Source organism: Podarcis melisellensis (assembly GCF_964234715.1).
Source record: "Podarcis melisellensis genome assembly, chromosome: 18".
Classification (NCBI taxonomy): Eukaryota; Metazoa; Chordata; class Lepidosauria; order Squamata; family Lacertidae; genus Podarcis; species Podarcis melisellensis.
In genome coordinates, this window is record NC_138536.1 from 6,030,896 (window position 1) to 6,054,522 (window position 23,627).

A 23,627-nucleotide genomic window follows, 5' to 3' on the forward strand; every position below is an offset into this window, starting at 1 on the left:
GGAAGCCAAGACAGCCAGCAGGATGGATCCCGCTGGCTGTCTTGGCTTCTTTGTTCTTTGGGGCTGGTAATTTTTTTTCTTTATTTCCCCCCCAAAAAAAACTAGGTGCGCCCTATGGTCCGGTGCGTCCTATAGAGCGAAAAATACGGTATGCCCTCCAGCGCTGAGCTGCAGTCCCTAGAAATAAAGCTAAGTTTCTGGTCCTCGGGGGTTTTGAAGGGAGATCGGGCCCCAGTGTACGCAGAGGCCTCTTAAGCCCCCTCTGCCGCAACCCCGCCAGCCCTGCAAACCTTGTGCCAAGCCGGCGGGTCCTCAGTCCCATGAAGACGGAGCGGATCAGCTTCCCGAAGGACGCGGCGTTCACGGGGTCTAGCTTGTGCTCTTGGCAGTGGCGCAGGTAATGGTTATACAGGGAGCTGCGGGGCAGGCTGACCCCTTCGGCCGTCTCGTAGTTGTCCAGCAGCCACTGAAGCTGCAGGTTTTATTTTTTAAAGGGAGAGAAGGGGGAAGAGAGAATTTAAGAGGGTTTTGCATGCTGGGTCCCGCTCGTTCGCACGCGCACAGCTCCCACAGAGGACGTCATTGGAACCAAACATAAAAGAGGGCACTAGGGTAGCTCAGTTGGTTAGAGCGTGGTGCTGATGACCCCAAGGTTGCGGGTTCGATTCCTGTATGGGACAGATAATATTCCTGCATTGCAGGGGAGTGGGATAGATGATCCACAGGGGCCCTTCCAACTCTACATATCTATGATTCGATTCTACAAACCACAAACGCACAAAAGGCAGCAAGCATCTTTTGCAAACAGCTTTATGAGGGTGTATAAATTTCATGCTGTATAAATTTCATGTTGGAGAACAACCTTTACCAAAGGCGTCCTGGGCCTTGAAGACACTCGAACTCAGGACGCAAGGGAGAAATGTGCTAAGAGGAAGGCACGCTTGGCAAATCCACACCGTGATCCACTCCCGCCCGGAAACCTACGTCCCCACCGCGGAAGGACGTGTGGATCCAGAATTGGCCTCCACAGTCACTTACGGCCTCACTGTTAAAACTGTGTTTAGGGAAGGCAATCGTACTCGGCTATGAGGGATCGCCGAAGAAATTTCATGCAATAAACTAAATTCTACTACGGTCTGATCGCAGGCCCCCAAAATGGTTGGGTAGGCCAATTTTTTCTGTCGTTGCAAGGGACGGAAACTGAATTTGTCGTGGGAAATCGGCAGTTAGCGGTGGAGCAAGTGCGATCTTGAAGGCAGAAGCTTCAATCCCTACCGGGGCATCCAGCTGAACCCACGAAACTATTCAGGGCCAGACTAAAATTTCAGGTGCCCCCCAACTCATGAACCAATGAAGCAGAGAACCTCAACCCTGCCAGTGTTTCATGCAGGAAACATGCTGGCGAGGGGCTGGCCTCTCTACCCACTGTTCAACTTTGCCAGCTTGGCAGGGGGGCCACCCACCTGCAGGGACGGAGGAAGGGAGATGAAGATCTGGGCTGCCAGGCCAAAATCAGTTCCCCAGCCCCGGCCTAACATGCTATAGGACGGCTTCAGACAGGCCTAAGTTCAGAGTCTGCTTGATAACACACACGCTGCAATACATCGCAGCTTTTTCCTGCCCTGCAACTGTTGTGTTGCCCCCTGCTCTTCCTTCCCTGAACCCAACAACCGAGAGAAGCTACCAAAAGCTCTGTGAAGGGCGAAGGAGCATGCAGTTAACCTGGCAGGTAGCAAGAAGGGGCACCACTTCAGGACAGGACAGAAAGAGGAGCCAAGCAGAGGAAGATCTGCTGCGACGGAAGACAGGGAAGGCTGCGGATAAGGGGAGCATTTCTGGAAGGAGCAGTGGACCAGAAGCAAAGCTTTGAAGGTGACTCGGAAACTACAACTAATCCAGAATGCAGCAGCTAGACTGGGGACTGGGATTGGCTGCCGAGACCATATAACACCAGTCCTGAAAGACCTACGTTGGCTCCCAGTATGTTTCGGAGCACAATTCAAAGTGTTGGTGTTGACCTTTAAAGCCCTAAACGCCCTCAGTCCAGTATACCTGAAGGAGCGTCCCCACCCACATCATTCACTAGGTCCAGCTCCGAGGGCCTTCTGGCGGTTCCCTCGCTGCGAGAAGCAAAGCTACAGGGAACCAGGCAGAGGGCCTTTTCGGTAGTGGCACCTGCCCTGTGGAACACCCTCCCACCAGATGTCAAAGAGGAAAGTAAGTACCAACCTTTTAGAAGACATCTAAAAGCAGCCCTTTAGGGAAGCTTTTAGTGTTTAATAGGTTATTGTATTTTAGTGTTTTGTTGGAAGCCACCCAGAGTGGCTGGGGAAACCCAGCCAGGTGGGCAGGGTATAAATAATAAATTATTATTATTATTATTATTATTATTATTATTATTATTAACCCTGCAGAGTGGCTGCCAGTCAGTGCAGACAATACTGAGGTAGACAGATCTAATTAAGTACAATTTTCCTATATTGCTTCGGGAGTGGGGAAGCTTCCCAGCAGATAATATGGTCCTTTTTGACCAGCTGCGGTCTATCTGTCTCTGCTGCCTTCCCAAAAACCCTCGCCTTGCCTCGTGATGTGTGTGCCTCACAAGCTCAAAACCGGGGAGCACATTTACCGTATTTTTTGCTCTATAAGACGCACTTTTTCCCTCCTTAAAAGTAAGGGGAAATGTGTGTGCATCTTATGGAGCGAATGCAGGCTGTGCAGCTATCCCAGAAGCCAGAACAGCAAGAGGGATCCTTGCTTTTGCTGCGCAGCGATCCCTCTTGCTGTTCTGGCTTCTGAGATTCAGAATATATTTTTTCTTGTTTCCCTCCTCCAAAAACTAGGTGCGTCTTGTGGTCTGGTGCATGGTATAGAGCGAAAAATACGGTAATTGGTGGATCTGCGGGTGCCAGGGGTTCTGTTGCACCATCCGCGCAACAAAAAACTACCCTAGAAACGTCAACGTTTTCAAAAGCAGGGGGTGCACGGCTTGGCCTCTGGAAAAGAGCGGGGTCCGCAGTACTTCGCTAATTGGGAACCACTGATTTAATGAATCGTTTACAGGGCTGAGGTTTGCTCCCGGCAACCGGTGGGGGGGGGGAGAGAGAGATACGTGCTTGCTTGTGCTTCGCTGCAGTAAATGGGATTCTGAAAAGCGCACGGAAGCTGGAAAACAGGGCGCCGGGGCAGGGGGTGGGTTGTCTACGGAGGAGCCAGGCAGGCGGGGAGGCAAACTTACATGGCTGTTCAGCAAGCTGCTTTTGTGCGACGTTATGCCTTCATTTTTTTGGAGGTTTTCAATCGCCATTTCAAGCTGGAAAAGGGGCGGCAGCAGGGCCAGAGAGAGAGAGAGAAAAAAGAAGGGAAATCAGACATTCGGCAAACAGCCGGGGGGGGGGGACACCCGCCTGAGCCACTGTGAAGCCCTTCCCTCAAACAGGAGAAGTGGGGTGTGGGATCAGGCACAGGAAAGCACGGATGTTACACTGGGGGGGGGGGAGTGGAAGGCATGCAGAAGAAGCCACACAGTGCAGGTGGTATTTTTTTGGGGGGGTGCGAAATAGAAAGAAGCAGCCCCTTGCGCTGAAAATATAGGTTTATCAGGCGTTTATATTGATTTAGAAGTCACGTATCAAAACAGGAAGGCAGTGACGACTTGGGGGTTGAAAGCAGGAAGGGTTTACTCAGACCCACTGGAATTAATGGGCCCAAATTGGCCATGCTCATCGGTTTCAGTGGGTACATCTAAAACCAGCATTGGATATCAGTCTTTCGGTCTCTGCCCTTTTTCACGCGGAAAAGGAATCTGCCCTCATCCCCGCCCCCTTAAGTCTTCTCTTCTTCAGTATTGCTCAGCTCCTTCGACTTTTCCTCAAAGCAGTCCGATCATAGCTGTCAAGCGTCCCTTATTTGGCGGGACAGTCCCTTATCCCAGCGCCATGTCCCTCTGCTGTCCCTTATTGATGATGTCCCTTAAATTTCCCGGGTTTCAAAGGAAGCAGCTCCCCTCCCGTCCTTCCTGCCGGCCAGGGAGGAGGGAGGCTCCAACTGTGTTGCTTGGCTGCGTTGCTCACCCAATAAGGAGTCTAAGAACGACTGGGGGGTGGAGCTTGCATGCCTTGTGCCGATCAAATCGGCCGCATTGCCTGGGGACTCGCCTTTGCTCAGCGCTTCCCAGCGGAGAGGGGGCGGTGGTTTTCCTTGCTGCATCCCCTTTGCCGGGTTGCTGCGCTGTGGGAACCACCGCTTGAGGCTTCGTTTGGCTGCTGGTTGACTAAAATCCCTTATTTTGGCTGCTGATCCCTTATTTTCAAGGCTGCTGGCCCCTTATTTTCAAATCTGTGAGTTAACAGCTATGAGTCCGATCTGCACAGCTTTAAAGCCTTTTATTTTTCCCATCTTGCGGGGAGGTATATAAAAGGCTCAATGCACCGGATGTAAATGTAAAGTTTGGCAGCACCCCATGTGAGACAGAAGAGTTGTTTTTAGGCCCACCCCAAGACACACACCTGAGTCCCAAATGTCCATTTATTTACTGCAGCAGAGATGCTCAACTTTCGTATTTCTACTCCCAGTGGACGCTGATCCACTACGTAAATGGGGCACTGGCCCCCCAACTTGAACCGTGTTATGCAGCGACAGAAAAAGCTAATGCTATCTACAGAAGTACAGAGTCCAGATCAGGGCATAAAGGTAAAGGTACCGCCTGACCGTTAGGTCCAGTCGTGGACGACTCTGGGGTTGCGCGCTCATCTCGCTCTATAGGCCAAGGGAGCTGGCGTTTGTCCACAGACAGTTTTTCTGGGTCATGTGGCCAACATGACTAAGCCGCTTCTGGTGAACCAGAGCAGCGCATGGAAACGCCGTTTACCTTCCCGCCAGAGCGGTACCTATTTATCTACTTGCACTTTGATGTGCTTTCGAACTGCTAGGTGGGCAGAAGCAGGGACCGAGCAACAGGAGCTCACCCTGTGGCGGGGATTCGAACCGCTGACCTTCCGATCGGCAAGCCCAAGAGGCTCAGTGGTTTAGACCACAGTTCCACCCGCGTCTACACTAGCCGGTAACAGACAGATGAGTCTGAGATGAGTGTAAAGTAAAAGACAAAGGACCCCTGGACGGTTAAGTAGTCAAAGGTGACTATGGGGTTGCGGCGCTCATCTTGCTTTTAGGCTGACGGAGCTGGCGTTTGTCCACCAACCTTCTGATCAGGCAAGCCCAAGAGGCCCCGTGGTTTAGACCACAGAGCCACCCATGTCCCTGCCCTCCTATTACTCAGCAGTGACACAAATGGGGAAGAACCCTAGATCAGGGGTAGGCAATCTAAGGCCAAGGGGCCGGATCCGGCCCAAATCGCCTTCTCAATCCAGCCCGCGGACGGTCCGGGAATCAGCGTGTTTTTACATGAGTAGAATGTGTGCTTTTATTTAAAATGCATCTCTGGGTTATTTATGAGGCGTAGAAATTCATTCATATTTTTTCTCTCCAAAATATAGTCTGGCCCACCACATGGCCTGAGGGACGGTGGACCAGCCCACGGCTGAAAAAGGTTGCTGACCCCTGCCCTAGACTGAGTTGACTCCATCTGCACCAACTCTGGCTCTAGCTACGGGTTCCGCCCTGCCAGTCCCAATGTCCAACAATCACCGCCGCCTTCCCGAGTACATTTCCGAGCACGATTCAAAGTGTTGGTGCTGACCTTTAAAGCCCTAAACGCCCTCGGTCCTGTATACCTGAAGGAGCGTCTCCACCCCCATCGTTCAGCCCGGACGCTGAGATCCAGCGCCGAGGGCCTTCTGGCGGTTCCCTCATTGCGAGAAGTGAGGTTACAGGGAACCAGACAGAGGGCCTTCTCGGTAGTGGCGCCCACCCTGTGGAACACCCTCCCTTCAGATGTGAAGGAAATAAGCAGCTATCCTATCTTTAAAAGACATCTGAAGGCAGCCCTGTTCAGGGAAATTTTTAATATTGAATGCTGTACTGTTTTTAACACTTGATTGGGAGCCTCCCAAAGTGGCTGGGGAAACTCAATCAGATGGGTGGGGTTTAAATAATAAATTATTATTATTATTATTATTATTATTATTATTATTATTCCCTTGCAGGTGCCTGAAACACACACCCCCTTCTCAGAATGCACCTCCATTGGACTTCAGGGAAGAGGCGGCGGCAAGCCCCGACGTACCGTGGCTGGGGAGGAGCGCGAGGTGTGGGAGAGGGTGTGCCTGGCGCTCTCCATGCCGCTGTGGATGAGGTAGGCTCCCGAGCTGGACACGATCTGGCTTCCCCCGATGTCCATCGCGATGCCCACCATGCCGTGCGAGGGGATGGTGGTGGGCGACGAGGGCCCCGTGCTCACCTGAGAGCTGCCTCCCTGCGCTTCGAAGTAGGAGGAGGCGCTGCTGGGGGCGTAGATCTGAGCTTCCGTGTTGTAGGAATAAGCGGCACGTCTGTCGGAAGACCGCGAAGAGACAGGAGACAAAGAGACAAGGGGGTTTAGTTACGAACACATGCAGTCAGGCAAGAGGGCCTTCCGAGAGGGTCCGTGAAGACCTAAGGGTTTGAAAGTACCGTATTTTTCGCTCTATAAGATGCACCAGACCACAAGGCACACCCAGTTTTTGGAGGAGGAAAACAAGAAAATAAATATTCTGAATCTCAGAAGCCAGAACAACAAGAGGGATCGCTGCGCAGTGAAAGCAGCAATCCCTCTTGCTGTTCTGGCTTCTGGGATAGCTGCGCAGCCTGCATTCGCTCCATAAGACACACACACATTTCCCCTTACTTTTTAGGAGGGAAAAAGTGAGTCTTATAGAGCAAAAAATACGGTACTATCAAGAAGACTGGAAGAAACTGCCCACGGACTGTCTCACCAGAGTGGTGCATGCTCTAGTTATCGCCCGCTTAGACTACTGCCATGCGCTCTACGTGGGGCTACATTTGAAGGTGACCCGGAAACTGCAATTAATCCAGAATGCGGCAGCTAGACTGGTGACTGGGAGTGGCCGCTGGGACCACATAACACGTGTCTTGAAAGACCTACACTGGCTCCCAGTACGTTTCCAAGCACAAGTGTTGGTGCTGACCTTTATAGCCCTAAACAGCCTTGGTCCAGTAGACCTGAAGGAGCGTCTCCACCTCCATTGTTCTGCCCGGACACTGAGATCCAGCGCCGAGGGCCTTCTGGCGGTTCCCTCATTGCAAGAAGTAAGGTTACAGGGAACCAGACAGAGGGCCTTCTCGGTAGTGGCACCCGCCCTGTGGAACGCCCTCCCTTCAGATGTGAAGGAAATAAGCAGCTATCTTTTCTTTAAAAGACATCTGAAGGCAGCCCTGTTTAGGGAAGTTTTTAATATTTAACACTGTATTGTTTTTAATACTTGATTGGGAGCCGCCCAGAGTGGCTGGGGAAACTCAGCCAGATGGGTGGGGTATAAATAAGAAAGTATTATTATAAAGTCTATTTAGCTAAATATTGTATCATAAGATAAGCAGAATCACTTGAAAGTATCATATAGGCCTAGGATTATAGTAAGAATTAACTGTAAATATTATGGATTCAGATAATAACGAAAAGAGAATGAAGATAGTAAATTGATGGAGTTAATTTGATTAGAAACAGGATATTGGAGAGCTGTTACAAGGTGATTCATTGAAACTCAGAAAGGGGGGAATAGAGGAAGTCAATTAACAATGTAAATTAAAATAGGACTTAAAGTAATAGGTGTATATATGTTTGTTTTTGTTATTCCTTTTTAGTATTGTAATGTTTTTCGTTTTTCTTTGTGCGTTATACTTGTTATAAATTTGGAAAATCAATTAAAAAATTGGGGGGAAAGGGGGTTTGAAAGTACTTTCCCCAGAAAACCAGAGTCCTTTCTGTTGGGGGTAATTCAATATCTCAATATATCATCCAAAGTCCCTATCGTGATCTTGCTTCCATAATTTTTGACCTGGCAATATATTGCAAATCAGGGTGTGTGTTTCTGTGTGCTCTGCAAAAATGTACATAGCTTCATCCTTGTTCCAGACATTGTGATATATCGGTAATATTGTGATGTTAAGCTGGTGATAATATCACAAAGTTGAAAACCAGATATTGCCCTGGGAAATGATTTATAATGAATTGTAAAAAATGTTTAAAAGTACTCCCCCCAGTCCTTTCTGTTGGGGATAATTCAGACTGAAATTCCCAGGTGTCAAAAAAGGTTATTTATGTATGCTACAACTGCAGCCCGAATTTTATCTGTCATGAATTCTTACGGCATTCAGATCCACTGGATGTTCCCACCACCACAGGGGGGAAAAAGAAAAAAGGATGAAAAAGCATTCCTCTTTCCACGTTTCTCCCCCAGCCCGGCATTCATTATTTTATACACATTGATCATGTCTCCTCTTAATCGCCTTCTCTCTAAAATAAAAAGCTATCCTGAGCTCCGGGGGGGGGGGCGGGACATAGGCAGAGGAGGAACATGGTTTGAGTATGGTACGATGCCCCAGTATTCACCTGAATGAAGGGGGACGGATGGGGTGTGTGTTCGAATCTAAACAAACGAACAAATACCGTATTGGCCCGAATATAAGCCGCACCTTTAAAATTCAAGGAGGGAAAAGAAAAAGAAAAAAGCCGAACATAAGCCGCTCCCTTAAAATTCCATACCCGTTCCATCTTACCGTATGTCTGTTCCAGCAGCGATGTCGTAAAAGCCAGTTTTTGTAAGGTCGCGAATTTAACTTTTCACGGTTGGAATTTGGGGGAAAACAGTGAGGCTTATATTCAGGCCAATATGGTAACTGGGAGGGGAGGGGAGGGGAGGGATACTTACATGGTCCCATTGGTATAGACGGCTTCTCCTCCTTCGACGTACTGAACTTGAGCTGGATAGATGTGCTGTACCGTTTGGACCTAAGAGAAGGCACAGAGATGGGAGCAGCCATGAAATCTTGCCACTGTGCCTCTACAACAGAATCAGCATCCCGCCAGCTCCCTGGACTGAGAGGCGGAAAGGAGGGGAAAACAGTCTCGTGTCCCTGCACCGCAGCTGAGCAAAAGCCTCTTCCACGACACAATTCTAAGACCAGCAAAGGAACCGGGAAGATGGAAGAGGAGTTCAGGGAGCAGGGGGAATGCTATGTGGAAAGAACCTTTTATTGAGGGTGAAAGAGGAGAGCGCAAAATATGGTCTGAAGCTCAACATCAAAAAAACGAAGATCATGGCCACTGGTCCCATCACCTCCTGGTAAAAAGAAGGGGAAGAAATGGAGGCAGTGAGAGATTTTACTTTCTTGGGCTCCATGATCACTGCAGATGGTGACAGCAGTCATGAAATTAAAAGACGCCTGCTTCTTGGGAGAAAAGCAATGACAAACCTGGACAGCATCTTAAAAAGCAGAGACATCACCTTGCCAACAAAGGTCCGTATAGTAAAAGCTATGGTTTTCCCAGTAGTGATGTATGGAAGTGAGAGCTGGACCATCAAGAAGGCTGATCGCCAAAGAATGGATGCTTTTGAATTTTGGTGCTGGAGGAGACTCTTGAGAGTCCCATGGACTGCAAGAAGATCCAACCTCTCCATTCGGAAGGAAATCAGCCCTGAGTGCTCACTGGAAGGACAGATCCTGAAGCTGAGGCTCCAATACTTTGGCAACCTCATGAGAAGAGAAGACTCCCTGGAAAAGACCCTGATGTTGGGAAAGATGGAGGGCACAAGGAGAAGGGGACGACAGAGGACGAAATGGTGGGACAGTGTTCTTGAAGCTACCAGCATGAGTTTGACCAAACTGAGGGGGGCAGTGGAAGACAGAAATGCCTGGCACATGTCTGAAACCGTACAGGAAAACAGTCCTAAAGCCATTCTGACTCTTTCAGTGACCTCAAATATTCCTCTGCAGTTTGGATGGGAATGGGAAAAGCCTCCGCATTGTCGCTGTGCTCACAAATCCTGCCTTAAGGGCACATTTGGGTATGAATAGGGTGAGCCTGTGACCTGGACTCAGGAATCAAGTATTTATCATCACAAAATTTAAAAATAAATTCCTTCTAGTAGCAGCTTAGAGACCAACTAAGTTTGTTATTGGTATGAGCTTTCGTGTGCATGCACACTTCTTCACGAAAGCTCATACCAATAACAAACTTAGCTGGTCTCTAAGGTGCTGCTTATGGGACACGGGTGGCGCTGTGGGTTAAACCACAGAGCCTAGGACTTGCTGACTAGGACTAGGTTGGTGGTTCAAATCCCCGCAACGGGGTGAGCTCCCATTGCTTGGTCCCTGCTCCTGCCAACCTAGCAGTTCGAAAACACGTCAAAGTGCAAGTAGGTAAATAGGTACTGCTCCGGCGGGAAGGTAAACGGCGTTTCCGTGCGCTGCTCTGGTTCGCCAGAAGCGGCTTAGTCATGCTGGCCACATGACCCGGAAGCTGTACGCCGGCTCCTTCAGCCAATAAAGTGAGATGAGCACCGCAACCCCAGAGTCAGTCACGACTGGACCTAATGGTCAGGGGTCTCTTAAGGTGCTACTGGAAGGAATTTTTTAATTTTGTTTCGACTATGGCAGACCAACGCGGCTACCTACCTGTAACTATCATCACAAAAGAATGGCCAGGCTGTCCACGTAAACCCATTAACAGGTTTCCTGCCAGACAGGATTCTGCTGTAGACTGCCCCTTCTGTGACCTATGTATGAGGTATTTGGGGGGTGGTCTTGAGCTACAGGGTGGCAATTTCAAAAGTCTATATAAGAGCTTGTGCCCCAATGTTCTGGGTTCCTCCTCCCTCCTGCGTAGGGCGGCGAACACCCTGTTGCAACTTACTAGCTGTTTTGCTTCTCAAACTCTTGGGTTACGGGCTCTTGGGTACCCCATAAGGGGAAAGGAGCAGTTTTTTTCTTATAACAGCTGCATCTCCCCACTACTCCATTCAGTACCCAAGGTGCACAGGACAATTCTACACCTGTCAGATACCAACCCTGCTACAACATACAACGTTGCCAGATTCTGCACAGCAGGGTTAGAAATTTGTTGGATGATGACCTGTGCCACAAACTAGATTTAATGAACACTCAGATCAGAGTGCTCTCTAAATTGATAGTTATAGTCCTTTCCATACTAATCTTTTATGCTTTTCCACATCCGTTAATGCTCCTAACCCCTCTTTTAGATTATTTTAGTTTCTTTTAATTTTTTTCTATAGTTCTTTAGATATACCGTATTTTTTGCACCATAACACTCACTTTTTTACTCCTAGAAAGTAAGGGGAAATGTCTGTGCGTGTTATGGAGGGAATGCCTGTGGGTGGCGGGGGGGATCTGCTGCAGTTGTGAGCAGAGGATCCATGGTTCCCCTTCCTCCCTCCTCCATGGCTCGCTTTGAAACAGCAAAGCGGAAGAAAAGCCGCTGAGTGGGGAGGAGAGAGGGAGAGAGAGCCTGCTTCTTTAAAGGAGCAAAGCGGGAGAGGAGAGGAGCCTTCTCCCCTTATACCCCTCTTCTTCATTATTACCAGCATCCTTCTCCACACACCCCAGGCATGTTCCTTCTCCCCTTAAACCCCTCTTCTGCATTATTAGCAGCATCCTTCTCCACACACCCCACGCGTGCTCCTTGTCCCTTGAGTGCTTTTCCTTCCCTCCCCACTTAAAATGTGGTTACAAAGCACGGATCCACATGGATCCTCAGGATTTTTGCAATGGGTCACCCCAAATTCACCATCAGATCACATAGCATGTCCATGGCTACATCTTGCACCAAAAAAATCACGCAACCACTCTTGCCTGGGGCCGCAGTGGTGCAAAAATGTGGTTACAAAGCATGGATCCACATTGGGCTACTCCAAACTTACTGTCAGATCACATGTCTGTGGCCACAGCATGAACCACAAAAATCATACACCCACTGTTTCGTTTAGAATATTTTTTTTCTTGTTTTCCTCTAAAAACTATGTGCGTGTTATGGTCGGGTGCGTGTTATAGAGCGAAAAATACGGTACCTTCTGTTTTAATACTTTTTAGCTTTCCAAAACATTTTATAGATTCTAAATGACTGTGCCCCACCCTACTTATGCTGGTCTATGACCATGATAAAGATTTGGGGGATGTTGTTACAGGATGTTGTTGCTCAAGTCAATCTTTTTACACGGTTTTTTTTTTTAATGTAATGTTGGAATTTTAAGTATTGCAATTCTGCTGTTATTGACTATAAATTAGTAACTGTAATTGCTGAGAGCAAATTTCTGCTGAACTATTATTTATTGATGTTCTGAGAGTTAATTTAATTGTGCGCCACTATATTCTAATGAATTGTTGAATGTTACTTTATTTGATATGCTGTTTCTTTTAATCCACATTTTTAATTGTGATTAATTTGTTCTGGATCAGGTTGCCAGAAGATGTTGGTCTGTGTTGATTATTTTGTTTGTTTTCCCAGATTCAAGACCACATTGTGCACAGCAAGATAGGAAGGCAGCATGCAAATTAAAAGTGAAATGAAAAAGGAAATCAAAACATCGGGCTTTCGGAGGGGCATTCAGCAAAATAAGAACGTGGAGGAAAAAATAATTCCGCATTGTGTTTTTGCTTACCTTGTTCCTTGCAACTGACAACGGGCATTATCTTTCTGGTGCTCCCCCCCCCTTCAAATTCTTACACAGAGTTCATTTCCCCCTTTTTGCTGGCTTCAAAATCAATTTTGATGCTGCTGTGTTTATCGATGGATTTTAGATTCGTGTATGTGCATGCACGGTGACGTATTGTTTTAAATAAATAAATATTGCTCATGGTTGGTTAATACAGGGCGGGGAGGTTTTAAAAAAACAACAGCCGGGACTGCATTTTGTATTTTTATCCAGCTTGCAAAGTGCCCAGAGGTTTTAAGTTGACGGGCAGTCTATACACTCAAGATAAATAAATGAACACAGAAGAATTACCTACATTGGCTCCCAGTATGTTTCTGGGCACAATTCAAAGTGTTGGTGTTGAAAGCCCTAAAAGGCCTCGGCCCAGTATACCTGAAGGAGCATCTCCACCCCCATCGTTCTGCCTGGACACTGAGGTCCAGCTCCGAGGGCCTTCTGGCGGTTCCCTCATTGCGAGAAGCAAAGCTACAGGGAACCAGGCAGAGGGCCTTCTCGGTAGTGGCACCCGCCCTGTGGAACGCCCTCCCATCAGATGTCAAAGCGATAAACTACTACCTGACATTCAGAAGACATCTTAAGGCAGCCCCGTTCAGGGAAGTTTTTAATGTGTATTTTTGGTTTCTATAGAAGCCGCCCAGAGTGGCTGGGGAAACCCAGCCAGATGGGCGGGGTACAAATAATAAATTATTATTATTATTATTATTATTATTATTATTATTATTATTATTATTAATCCCAGTTGCAAATCAACAATGGCAACTGAGCAGTTCTATGCAGTTTGCAAGAGTTTTAATGACGTCTCTGGGACTTTTCCCGTTCAAGCGGCTTTGCCGTTGGTTTGTGAGCTGTGCAAATAAGCTTTCATCTCAGCCGACACTCAGATTATACCACTTTGCATATTTTTTATTTTTTTTAAGAATTCAAATAATTTTATTTTCATTTAAATAAATGTGAAAAAACACACAAGTGACTTAGTTAAGAGAACGATATTGCTGAGCTACTGTGCAAAAGAGCCGGATAGGTTTTACACTTCCTGTGGCATCCAGCACCCAGAATTTGCTGGGACACAGAGACTCTGCCTACCAATTCTGCCTATCCAGTAGACTCTAAAAAAATAATATTCACAGGCACACAGGCTACTGGATTTGGGCTTGTTTTGGGTGTGCTGGAGTTGGACAGAAAGCAGTAACGACAGGACAGGAATAGCCACATGGTGGCACTGGGAGCTGCGTTAAGAGTCCCTGGCAATTTTCAGAGCTTGTCTTTTGGAGTCAGTATGGCTGAGGGTTGCTGCCAACCAACTTTTCCCCACTGGTGCTCACTTAAAGGATGTTGTATTCAGACAGGTATTACATGCTTGGTTTGGAGGGAAAAAGAAGCGCTGGTTCTTGTAGCTTTTGACTTAAGGCAGCCTTCCTCAACCAAGTTCCGCCTGTATGTTTCGGACTACAAGTCCCATCATCCCTGGCCATGTTGGCTGCGGCTGATGGGATTTGTGGTCCAACAACGTTTGAAGAGCACCACGTTGGGGACGGTGTTTCCTGATTTGACTTTGCACGATTTCCGCGCTCCCAGCTTTGAGGATGCCAATCAAACACCAGGTCATAAATAATCTATAGATACATGTGTGAATTAATTCAGAGCAGGCCTGCATTTGCTAGGTGACTTCCCAAATTATCAAAAGAAGAGAAAACAAGAAAATCCTGCCCTTTCGATTTAGGTTTTGAAAAATGTGTCTACTCAGAAGTATGTGCCCCTGAGTTCAATGGTACTTACTCCCAGGTAGTGGGAGGACCGAAACCTCAATGAATACCTTGTTTTTAAGGTGCTGACTAGGACCTTTTTGGTAGAAATTCACCTGGAAATTTTTCTTTTTTCCTTTCCTTTAACTGTATAGCAACACCACTTAAGCTCAGAGAATAATGCTTGTTTAAACGCAGTGCGTCCAATCGTACCTTGGTTTTCGAACAGCTCAGTTCACAAACAAATTGGAACTCAAACACCACAAACCCGGAAGTAGGTGTTCCGGTTTGCGAACTTTGCCTTGGAAGCCGAAAATCCGGCGCGGCTTCTGATTGGCTGCAGGACGTTCCTGCAGCCAATCGGAAGCTACACCTTAGTTCCTGAAATATACTCAGAGTCGAGAGTGGATTTCATGCTCTTTGTTCAGCTCATAGTGGTGAGGAGGAATGAAAGTCCCCCTCAAAGTATCTGCTTTATATACATTATTTACACAATGGGCTGCACGTGATTGGCTAATTCCGGAATTCTCCTGTCGGCCAATCAGGTTGTGGATTCACTTCCATCTGGAGCTGGATTGGGTGGCTCCTGCGGACCAATCATACTGCTGCATTGTTCTATGACCAATCAGACTGCTGCATTCTGGATCCTATTGTTCTGGGACCAATCAGACTGCTGCATTTTGGATCCTATTGTTCTAGGACCAATCAGACTGCTGCATTTTGGATCCTATTGTTCTAGGACCAATCAGACCGCTGCATTTTGGATCCTATTCAACTCAGTACATAACAGTTCCTGAACATTTCAGAAGTTGAATGGACTTCCGGAACACGTTCTGTTCGAAAACCAAGGTACGGCTGTATCCTGAACTTGCATGTTCATAAAAAGGGGTGTGTTTTTTTAATTGTAGCTAATCTGTGGCTTTAAAAGGGGCAGGGGGGCAGAGAGAGATAGACTAAGAAAGGAACGAATGCTTTCCCCATTTACAAACACTTCCCTGTTTGGGTCCCCAGAGGCAATCTTCATTCGATGAGAAGTTTGTGTTCAAGATAGAATGCAGCTAGCCTAAACTTGTCCACAGCTGTTTTAAGGAAGCATGCCTCAAAAGTCAAGAGGCGTTTTTTTTTTTAAATTTAAATTTAAGGTTATATTATGTTCTTACGCTATTATCCCCAAACTAAGACATTTGAAAGGGACGCGGGTGGCGCTGTGGGTTAAACCACAGAGCCTAGGACTTGCCGATCAGAAGGTCGGCGGTTCGAATCCCCGCAATGATGGGGTGAGCTTCCGTTGCTCGGTCCCTGCTCCTGCCAACCTAGCAGTTCAAAAGCACATCAAAGTGCAAGTAGATAAATAGGTGGGAAGGTAAACGGCATTTCCATGCGCTGTTCTCGTTCGCCAGAAGCGGCTTAGTCCTGCTGGTCACATGACCCGGAAGCTGTACGCCGGCTCCCTCGGCCAATAAAGCGAGATGAGCGCCGCAACCCCAGAGTCGGCCACGACTGGGCCTAATGGCCAGGGGTCCCTTTACCTTTTACTAAGACATCTGATGGTGCGATATGAACTATTCTTTTCCGTTTGACTTTCTTCTGAAGCCAGCACAGGGTTCAGCTGAAGTCTGGGAGCAACCTGGCCTCTGTTGCAAAATGGACATTACCTGCTGTGGAACTTGTTGGACTCTGGGGACGGACAGCTGCTGCATATGCGCCCCTTTCGGAGTGGAGCCTGTCGCCTGCACCAAAACCCTCTGGAAGACAAACAAAGATGGAATCACCCTTTCTGATGCCTTTACATTTACAAAAGCACCTCTCTGCTAACATCCCCCGAGGCAGTGTTCAACACGCATATAAACCCTACCAGAAAACACATTGGAACCTAACAATAAGCCAAAAATTAAATCAGCCTGCAAGCGGCTCGCTGTGTCCAACAGAGGCTGCCGCTGAACACTTGGCAAACACTGAAGAATACATTGGTGCCTCTCAAGACAAAATTAATTCGTTCCGCAAGTTTTTTCTTCTTGCGAGTTTTTCGTCTTGCGAAGCACGGTTTCCCATAGGAATGCACTGAAAATCAATCAATGCGTTCCTATGGAGACCGTCCGGGGACAGAGGGGAAGCGCCGCGCGCCTTCCCCTCTGCCCCCGGACCTGTTTTAAAGCAAGGGGCAGCGGGGAGAAGATTGCTTCTCCCCGTTGCCTGCCCTGCAATCTCCGGGGACAGAGGGGAAGGCCTGGAGCTGTTTTAAAGCAAGGGAAGGGGCAGCGGGGAGAATCGCTTCTCCCTGTTGCCGCCCCTTGGTTCAAAAGGGGTCCGGGGAGAGAGGGGAAGGTGCGCATGCCTTCCCCTCTGTCCCCGGAGATTGCGGGGCTGGCAACGGGGAGAAGCGATCTTTTCCCCGCCGCCCCTTGCTTCAAAAGAGGTCCGGGGACAGCGGGGAAGATGGGCTGCGCTTCCCCGCTATCCCCGGAGCTTGCCGGGCAAGCTTCGTTTTGCGAAGCAAGCCCACAGGGACATGCGTCTTGCGAAGCGGCTAAGAAAACGAAAAACTCCTTCGTCTAGCGAGTTTTTCGTCTTCTGAGGCGTTCGTCTTGCGGGGTACCACTGTACACACAAAACCCTGGCTCTTTCCGGACATCACCAGTAAACTATGGTTTTAAAACCATCGCTCGTGCTTTCATACATAAAAGCCAGGACATGGTTTAGAACTGGCGCTTTCCCATCCACTCCCCACTCCCATTTCTATAGGGCAGGGGCCTCTGGAAGCGGAGTTAGGGTTATAACCGTGGCTTGTCAAATGAGGAAGCGCACGAAACCGTGGTTTGCAAACTCATTTCACGCCATGTAGCGCCACTGCACATCGGAGGTACAGCCATGCCACGAGAAAACTATTTTGGTGTTTTCGGTTGCCACAAGACAACAGCCGACAGCCGCATCGGACGTTCGGCTTCCGAAAAACGTTCAAAAACCGGAACACTCACTTCCAGGTTTTCGGCGTTCGGGAGCCAATTTGTTCGTGGACTGAGCCGTTCAAGAACCAAGGTTCCACCATCGCTGCAAATTTCGAAGGACGGCTGTGTTTCAGTTTGCTCGTATCTTCCGGGAAGTGCAAATTCAATAGGCTTGCCTTTGAATGTGAACATGAATCTGATTTCTCCTCCACCCTTCGCCCCGCCTGCTCCAGACCCTGCAACCTACCCCATCCATATAGATCAGGGGTTGTCAGTCCGGTCCCTACCGCCCACTAGTGGGCGTTTCAGGACTCTAGGTGGGCGGTAGGGGGTTCTACGGCGCAAGCTGAATCCTCCTTCCATCGAGCACTGGTGGGCGGTAAGGAACTTTCACCATCAAGAAAGATGCATTAGTGGGCAGTAGGTATAAAAAGGTTGACTACCCTTCTCAGTGATGGCTCGGACCTGGTGGAATGCTCTGTCCCAGGAGACCAGGGCCCTGCAAGATTTAACTTCCTTCCGCAGGGCCTGTAAGATAGAGCTATTCCGCCTGGCTTTCAATTTGAACTTATCGCTCTTATGTGATTGTAATTGTGGGGCACCGGAATCGTTGCATCACATAATTCTTGATTGTGCTTTTCACTTATCGGCCAGGAGCAAGTTTCTTGCTCAATATCTTAAGGAAATTGCTGATGATACGACTGAAGCCAAACTGAGATATCTATTAAATGATGATGACCCCCTAAGATCACTCATGGTTGCCAGATTCTTGATCAGCGTCCTATCCCTAAAGAAGAGAAATGGACTCCTGTGTGGCTCGGATAATCCCTTTAAACCATGATCTATGTTTTAGGATGTAATTAGGTGATATCACCATTGATGTCTTCTATTAATTTATGAGCAAAGGGCGATGTTTATGGTACAAATTTATTGTAATGTATGATGTTGGTCTTTTGTTTTTGTTTTGCTTTGGTTCTTGTCTGTTTTTTCTAAGTTTTGGCGGTTTTAAATTTGGAGGTTCAAGTACATTATGGTGGTATGGGAAACTGTCGTGTGACGGGCCAATGGCCGTAATAAAGATCAATCCAATCCAATTTGAACTTAGCCTGATCTTTTATTCCCCTCCCTTCCCCTCCCCTTTTTATGACGATTACCCGCTCTAGGATTCCACAGCTAATTCTCCCCTGGTCTCCTCGCTGGCCCAAACAGGACTAATTTAGCCAGCTAGCCCTGGTGATCATCTAATGTTTATTGGATGGATTTCCCCCCCCCTCCAAATTAAAACACTTCACATTTTATACTGTATTTTACACTGGTTTTTTGTTGCATCAATTAAGTGTTTTAAATTTGCTGTCAGCAGCCCTGAGCCCGGTTTTCTGAACCGGGAAGGGCGGCGTATAAATAAAAAAATATTATTTATTTATTTATTATTACCCCTGCTATAGACGGGGTTTGCGAACACAGAGGGACAGGTGAACAGACAAGAGACAGACTGCATGGGGGACTGTGGACCTCAACAGATGCCCTGTGGTGCCCATTCCTGATGCGAGCTTGGTGGTGGTGGGAGGCAACAAGCAGATAGGACCCCGCCCCCCCGCCACCCAAAGGCTCGGAGTTAATAATAATAATAATAAATTTTATTTATATCCCGCCCTCCCCAGCCGAAGCCGGGCTCAGGGCGGCTAACAACAATAAAACAGTACAAAAGTACAGCACAAACAACACTCTAAAACCATTCATTATAAAATTAATTAAATTCAAGCCACTGGCCACCATTGGGTCAGAGCTCCGCGAAGGTTGCCAAGGGAGGGAGTCAGGCTGTGCCCTGGCCAAAGACCTGGTGGAACAGCTCTGTCTTGCAGGCCCTGCAGAAAGATGTCAAGTCCCGCAGGGTCCTAGTCTCTTGTGACAGAGCGTTCCACCAGGTTGGAGTCACAGCCGAAAAAGCCCTGGCTCTAGTTGAGGCCAGCCTAACTTCTCTGTGGCCTGGGACCTTCAAGATGTTTTTATTTGAAGACCGTAAGGTCCTCTGTGGGACATACCAGGAGAGGCGGTCCCGTAGGTACGAGGGTCCTCGGCCGTATAGGGCTTTAAAGGTTAAAACCAGCACCTTGAACCTGATCCTGTACTCCACTGGGAGCCAGTGCAGCTGGTATAGCACCGGGTGAATGTGATCTCGCAGCGAAGACCCCGTAAGGAGTCTCGCTGCAGCATTCTGCACCCGCTGGAGTTTCTGGGTCAGTCTCAAGGGCAGCCCCACGTAGAGCGAGTTACAATAATCCAGTCTGGAGGTGACCGTCGCGTGGATCACAGTGGCGAGGTCACCTAAAGGAAGCAAGAAAGATCGCTTGGGAGAGGAGAGTGGATGGAGGGGTCCTTACCTGCTGGGATGCCGGCACCGGCTGGACCACAGGGGCCTGGACTGATGCCGACGTTCGCAGCGCCACAGGAGTTGTGGAATCTGAGCCGCCCTCGGACTCCTGCATGCCTGGCTCTAGGAGAGAGAGGATGGCGGGGTTAGGGAGGGAACAAAGACACGGTTTTTAATTAACGGCAGAAGCTAAGGCTGCATGCTGGTTTCTCGGTGGGCCGGTGGCCGCGGCAAGCGATTTCTATTCGCGCTATTACATTCGGCACACCAAGGGGGAGTTCGGCTGCAAGTTTCTCGCGTTCGAGTTCCTCCCTGGCGGGAAACTGAGATATGCAAACAACGGCAATTATAAAAAAATGATGTCGTGATCAGAAAAGAAGCCTACGTACACAAATGTGTGACGGAAGAGATCGACGACAGTGAAATCACGAAAGAAGATGATGCCTTATGCCATGGGTAGGCAAACTAAGGCCCGGGGCCTGGATGCAGCCCAATCGCCTTCTCAATCCGGCCCACGGACGGTCCAGGAATCAGAGTGTTTTTACATGAGTAGAATGTGTCCTTTTATTTAAAATGCATCTCTGGGTGACAATAATAATACCTTTATTGTCAATGTACAACCTGTGCACAGTGGTACCTTGGGTTAAATACTTAATTCGTTCCGGAGGTCCGTTCTTAACCTGAAACTGTTCGTAACCTGAAGCACCACTTTAGCTAATGGGGCCTCCTGCTGCCGCCGTGCCGCCAAAGCACGATTTCTGTTCTCAGCCTGAAGCAAAGTTCTTAACCCGAGGTACTATTTCTGGGTTAGCGGAGTCTGTAACCTGAAGCGCATGTAACCTGAAGCGTATGTAACCTGAAGCGTATGTAACCCGAGGTACCACTGTACAATGAAATTAACAATTAATTACAATGAAATTATTTGTGGGGCATAGGAATTCGTTCACCCCCCCAAAAAAAATACAGTCCGCCCCCCCCACCCCACAAGGTCTGAGGGACAGTGGACCGGCCCCCTGCTGAAAAAGTTTGCTGACCCCTGCCTTATGCCCTCCTCCAGACAAGAGTTGGTCGGCTGGAGCTTGGAATTGTAACTGGTGGTGAACACATCTCTTTTACCGCATCAAAAATTGGTTCTCTTATTGATGTAAATCAGTCCAAGGATCCAGAAGGTCTTTTACTGCCTTGTCCAGGACCTCAAGTGTCTCGTCTTCAGTCTCATTGGATTACATTTCAAGATTAAGCCAATTTCAATTGTATGGATTTAAATTTGTACCGTCAAGTTTCTTTCGGCGGGGTCACTTTCTATTCCTTATCTCTCATTGGTTTTATGTGTGTCAGATTTTTTACAGAGTGAATTTAAAGGTAAAGTGACCCCTGAACATTAGGTCCAGTTGTGGCCGACTCTGGAGTTGCGGCGCTCATCTTGCTTTATTGGCTGAGGGAGCCGGCATACAGCTTCCGGGTCATGTGGCCAGCAGGACTAAGCCGCTTCTGGCGAACCAGAGCAGCGCACGGAAACGCCGTTTACCTTCCCACTGGAGCGGTACCTATTTATCTACTTGCACTTTGACGTACTTTCGACTGCTAGGTTGGCAGGAGCAGGGACCGAGCAACGGGAACTCACCCCGTGGCGGGGATTCAAACTGCTGACCTTCTGATCGGCAAGTCCTAGGCTCTGTGGTTTAACTAACAGGACCACCTGCGTCCCGCCTACAGTGCCATAAAACACGCCAATAATATAATGCATCTCTCAAGGGAGGGAATCCAGATTGGATGCTCCTTGCGGCAGAGTAATAATAAAGTAATAATTTATTATTTATACCCCGCCCATCTGGCTGAGTTTCCCCAGCCACTCTGGGCGGCTTCCAACAGAACACTAAAAAACAATAACCTATTAAACATTAAAAACTTCCCTGAACAGGGCTGCCTTCAGATGTTTTCTAAAAGTCTGGTAGTTGTTGTTCTCTTTGACATCTGGTGGGAGGGCATTCCACAGGGAGGGCGCCACCACCGAGAAGGCCCTCTGCCTGGTTCCCTATAACTTGGCTTCTGGCAGCGAGAAAACCGCCAGAAGACCCTCGGTGCTGGACCTCAGTGTCCGGGTAGAACGATGGGGGTGGAGACGCTCCTTCAGATATAATGGACTGAGGCCATTTAGGGCTTTAAAGGTCAGCACCAACCCTTTGAATTGTGCTCGGAAACGTCCTGGGAGCCAATGTAGGTCGTTCAAGACCGGTGTTATATGGTCTTGGCGGCCGCTCCCAGTCACCAGTCTAGCTGCTAATTCCATCTAGTGGCACATTGTCAGTGGACTAGGGGGACTAGGCTAGCCCCCTATATGTTCCCTTGGCACGTCCTTCCAAAAGCCTGGGAAGCTTCTGCCCAGCTTAGAGAGAGAGGTGCGATGCTCACACATGTGACGTCACATCATGTACACGCCATTCCCCCAATTGCCCTTGCAAGCTGGCGCCTCTGGCCTTAACAGTTCCACTATGCAAAATTTCACTGCATGCAAAAATGGTGGGGAAACCGCCCTAGCAAAGTCCATGGACGCACAGAACCAGTAGGCATGACAGAGCCTTCTATCCAAAGTTCAACATTTTCACCAGAAGCCCTTTCCCTGTCTATCCCAGATTCAGCAAGGGTCTCTCTTGGATGGACAAGTTTCAAATCCACCCACTGCACTGTTTTCTAACTACAAGATGTGGCACATACTCAATTCCATGCGGAATTGGATAAAATGACTGGAAAAATCAGATACCAGAAAGATCACAAATTCATCGAGGACTGGGGAAAGTTTACGGAATATCTGAAAACTATATGTGATGAACAGATAACGCTAGTGGGTTTTTAAAAGGCTTTGTGACAATACAAGGTATATTGTAAGGAAGAAACAGAGATCGAAGGTTCATATTAAATCGGCAATACTGCATAGAAAATGCGTGAAGATAAGAAAAATGGATGATTGAGGGAGGTGCTGGTGGAAGTTCAAAAATTGAAAATTTGTAATAAGATAAGATAAGATAAATTTATTGTCATTGTCCGTATATACACAGTATACACAACAACGAAAATCAAACACCCAAAGACCGGGTTCACATACACATTTGCACGTATCTCCAACACTCTCAGCCTATTCAGACATAATATATAAAACATAACATAATCCAAAATATAACATAACCTATTAAAGCAGTGTTTCCCAACCGGTGTTCCGCGGCACACTACTGTGCCGTCAGACATTGGCTGGTGTGCCGTGGGAGGGAGGCGGGCGAGTCGGGCGGTGAGAGGCGGCGGCGGCGAGGATCCGCGTCGAGCCGGGGGCGGCTCCGCGGTGGTGGTGCCGAGCGGCGGGGCAGCGCGTGCAAAAGGGAGGAGCGCGAGACAGCGGAGGAGGAGGAGGCCGGCATGTCCGGGCAGCAGCAGCAACAACAGCAGCAGCAACTCCCGGCGACGGCTCCTCAAGCCCCGCCGCCGCCCCCTCCTCCGCCCGCTATCGCCGCCACCACCACAACAGCCGCCGCCTCAGTTGCCGCCGTCCCTCAGTCCCTCGCTCTGCTGCCTCCTCCCACCCCCAAAGCTTGGAGGTTCCCCGGCAAGGGGGAGGGAAAAAACTTTCACTTTCGTGCGTCCCTCCCGGCGTGACGCTGCGCGCTGACGTCACGGGGCGGGGCTTTAATGGTGGTGTGCCGTGAGATTTTTTTTCAGTAAACAGGTGTGCCGTTGCCCAAAAAAGTTTGGGAAACACTGTATTAAAGGCATAACATAACCTAAAAACCTATCTCATCCCTTTCCTACCCCTGCTTGCTATTTCTTGCAACTGGCCCTGAGATCATTATTTAGTGCAATCAGAGCTCTTGGATAGAAACTATTCAGAAGGCGTGTGGTTCGTGTTTTCAGTGTCCTATATCTTCTGCCCGAAGGCAACAGTTCAAAGAAGTTG

The 23,627-nt window shown here is 48.4% G+C and overlaps 1 protein-coding gene across 3 annotated transcripts in view; it reads right to left on the bottom strand.

The window, feature by feature from the left end:
- The window catches only part of RFX2 (regulatory factor X2), a 68,550-nt gene that overhangs the window by 19,376 nt on the left and 25,547 nt on the right, over positions 1-23,627 (bottom strand). The window contains exons 2-7 of one of the 3 annotated variants that reach the window (XM_081895517.1): positions 19,695-19,807; positions 16,024-16,113; positions 8,826-8,905; positions 6,359-6,449; positions 3,239-3,313; positions 291-472 (exon numbers count right to left, since the gene is read on the bottom strand). In XM_081895517.1, the coding sequence (XP_081751643.1) occupies positions 291-472; positions 3,239-3,313; positions 6,359-6,449; positions 8,826-8,905; positions 16,024-16,113; positions 19,695-19,799 (623 nt within the window). In that variant the 5' untranslated portion in view covers positions 19,800-19,807. Of the gene's footprint in view, positions 1-290; positions 473-3,238; positions 3,314-6,184; positions 6,450-8,825; positions 8,906-16,023; positions 16,114-19,694; positions 19,808-23,627 lie in introns of all 3 variants that reach the window. The other 2 variants (XM_081895515.1, XM_081895516.1) reach the window with 2 other exon arrangements.